This window comes from Bactrocera latifrons, unplaced genomic scaffold (genome assembly GCF_001853355.1).
Source record: "Bactrocera latifrons isolate USDA-ARS-PBARC rearing strain unplaced genomic scaffold, ASM185335v1 scaffold_3, whole genome shotgun sequence".
In the NCBI taxonomy this organism is placed as follows: domain Eukaryota; kingdom Metazoa; phylum Arthropoda; class Insecta; order Diptera; family Tephritidae; genus Bactrocera; species Bactrocera latifrons.
The window spans coordinates 920,318-924,499 of NW_017536629.1; the positions used below are offsets into that span (position 1 = coordinate 920,318).

The following is a 4,182-nucleotide window of genomic DNA, read 5'->3' on the forward strand; positions in this document are numbered from 1 at the left end:
TATTTGCACTTAAAATAATACATCAAATATTCAAATTGTGTGTTGCTCATACGCAATGTAGTACTATGTGAATCAAGTAAATCGAGCATAACTTCAAATGCGCATACCTTTTGAAGAAATCTTTTTATTATAAGATTTAATAATTTCGTTTTTGTAGCGAAAAAAATTGTATTATAATATTTTTTTTATCCTTTATTTGCTTTGAAGTTCAATTATTATTGCAAAATATCCAAAAATTCCATGCTAAATACATGGTTAATAAAATTGTTTAGGTACGTTTTAAAGTAAAAGTAAACTGCTTATTTATGTTTAATAATTTATGAAAAAAAAAAAAAAAAAAAAAAAAAAAAAAAAAAAAAAAAAAAAAAAAAAAAAAAAAAAAAAAAAAAAAAAAAAAAAAAGACGGCTTTTCCAGGGCATGTGACGGTTCAATAACTTATTTACAAACAGATGCTTTACATATCCGCTCATGCGAGTTCTCTTCTTATCACTGTCACTGTCGAATTTATCAATCAATTCAACCCGAACCAAGCAAAGCGGTGTGTCGAAATATTCGAGATTCCTGCAATACTGTTAAATAAATGAATGTAACCGGATATGATATGATATAGTTGCTCTTGTATATACTATATATGTGTGTGTATGTGGTTGTGTGCACACATCACTGTCAAGCAATAAGATTTCTGTTAACTTTTATTAAATCTTGGCATTCCTTGCCATCAATTGCAGGTGACGTGGCTCAAAGTTGACAAGGGTAAATTYTTCGAATTCATAAATGGACGGAATCCGCCATTCCGGAATACATCCATTGGCGGCGGTGAAATTGATGTGAGTACGAATTTCATTKTAAATTTTTATTTAAGTCTATATTCGTCACAAATAGCCTTTTATAATTGCATAAAAAAATATAAATAGTCACAAAACAAATATGTCACCGAAATTAATGTCTATTTATATCAAGTTCTCAYTTACATACATATTAACCTCCCACACAAGTTTTAGTTATAAATGCCATGGCTTATTTTAGAAGGTTTGTCGCAATTGCTTACAAATCTCTGTGCATTGTCATTGTAATACTAGTAGTTCGTCTATTTGTACGCCTTCTGTCGTTTGTTGGGCGGAATTACGGAATAATGTCTGTGCAAAAACTAATGCTAGTTATCGACCGAATAGTTTCGGTTTCGGGTTCACTTTCGTGTTCGGTTTAACTTCTCTTCGGTATTAAATGACAAATTTTTATGCAAAACTAGTGACCGAACGATTCGGTTTCGGTTTCGTTTTTAAGTTTTCTTTTGTTTCAAGTATTTTGTATTTCTAGTAACCAAGCGAGTTCTTTTAATTTTGAGTCCGATTTCATTTTAGTTTTTCCTCAGATCCTCTCACTGGTTAATATATTTATATATGTATGTAAGTATGTCTTTTGTGTAAAAATTTTGTCTGTGATCATTTAAATAAAATCGGAAAGATATATAAAATAATAATATGTGTTACCTCTTCTTGATCAATTTCCCATCGTATACAGTACATACCAAATAGTACAATATGATTCCGTTAATAACTCTAAAATGTTACTTTGTATTTTACATCATATCAAGCAACAGTAAAGGGAGTTTTGTATCCTTTACAGCAGGTATAATTACTTTGCCATATTGAGCTTTTAATATGTTTAATTAATTGCGGAAGTTTTGTTGCACGTTGGGTATATAAAACTAGTTCGTTTGTATACATAGGTGCGTGCCTTTCATAAGCTGTAAAAGTTACCCGACATTTWTGACTGATTTAAAAGGCTAATAAACAGTTTATATATTTACAAACAACTAACAATTCTTTCAGTTTTATGTCATGAATTAACTAATGTCATAAGGTGTATGACTTTGTACACATCGTATTGAAAGCTCATAGGATTAAGTCTTAGATTGTTGTCATCATATCTATGGTTCTCGTCTGCTGATTTTTGTAATTGAACAACTAGAGCGAAGTTTTATATTTCCAATATAATCACTGGTATGGTTTCATTGAAAAAGTTGCAGGAGTGTTTGTGTTGAGTGATTCCACTTTATCACGAACACAGGTACACAATAGTGGCGCAAAGCATTCAGTGTAGGTCGTGAAGCCATCGAAAACTTCCCTCTTGCCAGTTGATGCGAATAAACATTGCCATCAGAAATAAAGCAAAGAGTCTGAACATGTCCTACAGATTAACTCAACATATTTCGGTTAATGTCTTGAATATGAATTCGAACCAATAGACCTGAATCCTTCGCGAAACCGACACGGAGTAGAGGTCGCAAGAGAGATACTTCACAATGAAGATGGGGTCCCCAACATTTATCAAACGCATAATTATTGGTGACAACATGTGAGCGTGTGATAATGAGGTCCAAACCGTACATTAATCTAGCGAATAGCCGAAACCGAAAATATCAAAACTCGTTGAAGGAACTGAAAGCCATTCCAGCCAAAGCTTAAAACAAGTTTATTGAAAATAAAATAAAGCATTGGCATGCTTTTATTGGCTTAAAATAAGCCTATTTGTATGGCGATAATAAAGATTTGTATTAAAATACAAGAAAATGTAGTTTTTTTTTGTCAGTCCGGGTCAAATTTGATCAGATGGCAATGTTTTGACAATAAATGGAAACCGTTCAAACACTGTCTAGAACTGGATTGGTAAAAAAACAACTAAACTCCAGAAATGTTATTTCTTTTGCCAGTCGGGGTCAAATTTGATCACATGGCAACAATAAATGGAAACCGCTCAAAAACTTACTGGAAACGGATTGGTAAGAAAATGAGGAAAATCCACAGATGGACGTGRATAAATCGACTCAGCTCAACATACTGATAATTACTTATAGGGTCTCCGCCGTTTCCTTCTGTGGGTTACAAACATTGTGGCGAACTTAATATACAAGGTTAAGTAAGGTTAAGGTATACAAATTATAAACTCTCCAAAAAAGATTTTTCTTAGGATCGATCTCTTAGCCTAACGTAACCTTTTGTAAATCGTKTTTGGCCTCATATAATCGGCACAATAAATTTTCAGCAAACGATTTTTGAAATACCAGCTCCATATGTACATACATAGATATGCTAACAACAAACACCTTATGMACGAACATCCCTTAATTTATTCCAATATCATTGTCACACGATTTCACAAAAATTCTCCTCTTATGATTCTTTTATGCTTCCAACCACTTTATTAATAATTAATGACATGCATATATATTTTATTTAAATTAACCAAATAATAATATACAACTTACACACATACATACATAGGCTATAAGTACATTGTATTACTCTACGCCCCATAGATAGCCATACATTTGCCTCATCATTTAATTTGAATATTTAACAGTGGGAAAATTCCAACGAGACGCAGGTGACGTTGAAAAATGTTGACTTTGAATTGTCGGGGCAATTCTTCTGTGAGGTTTCAACGGACGCGCCTATCTACACCGAGGCGTCRGTGGATGAATTATTATCAGTATTCTGTAAGTGCGAGCGGCGATTGAAATAAAATATGCTTATTGTTTGTATGCTTGTATGTATTTGTGTGTCACATTACACTTCTAGTGCCGCAAACTGGACCGCCCATAATAAAATTCCGGAAGCGAATGCCATTTGTCATCGGCGAAAAGTTATTTGCTTTATGCAACACGACRCGCGCATTCCCAGCACCGCATATCACGTGGCTCATCAATGGCAAGAAGGTGAGTGGACAGTTTATCAAATGACTTTTGGTTGCCGCTTGATCCCAATGATGTTGATTGGCTTATTATTTGGTAGTTACATTAGTTACAAAATATTGCAATTATCATTRATGAATCATTGGTGGGAGCATTTTTCATTGATTAGCATAGCCAAAACATTAAATAGCTATTAGTCAGTGTTGCCACGTGGAAGAAACGTAAWATGGAGTTTAAAAGTTAACTGACCCTTCTAATTGAGACTAATTGCCATATTAAGATATTTGACATTTTTATCGAAATACTCATATCATATTGGTGGAATCATTTTACTAGTCATGAAACAGAAGTTATAGCTCCGATTGCTCCTGGAAATAATCTACTACATGCAATGGGTGATTTTAATGGGTTAACAATTATTTACTTCTTTAGAGTATAATGTCCATTAGAGATGAATGTATTAAAGCGAAACTTTTCATAATTTTTC

General features: G+C 33.0%; 1 protein-coding gene across 1 annotated transcript in view; it reads left to right on the forward strand.

Moving 5' to 3' along the window:
- The window catches only part of LOC108970332, a 125,162-nt gene that overhangs the window by 73,401 nt on the left and 47,579 nt on the right, over positions 1-4,182 (forward strand). The window contains exons 3-5 of the mRNA XM_018935660.1: positions 730-828; positions 3,365-3,500; positions 3,583-3,735. Coding sequence (XP_018791205.1) covers positions 730-828; positions 3,365-3,500; positions 3,583-3,735 — 388 coding nt within the window. The remainder of the gene's footprint in view (positions 1-729; positions 829-3,364; positions 3,501-3,582; positions 3,736-4,182) is intronic.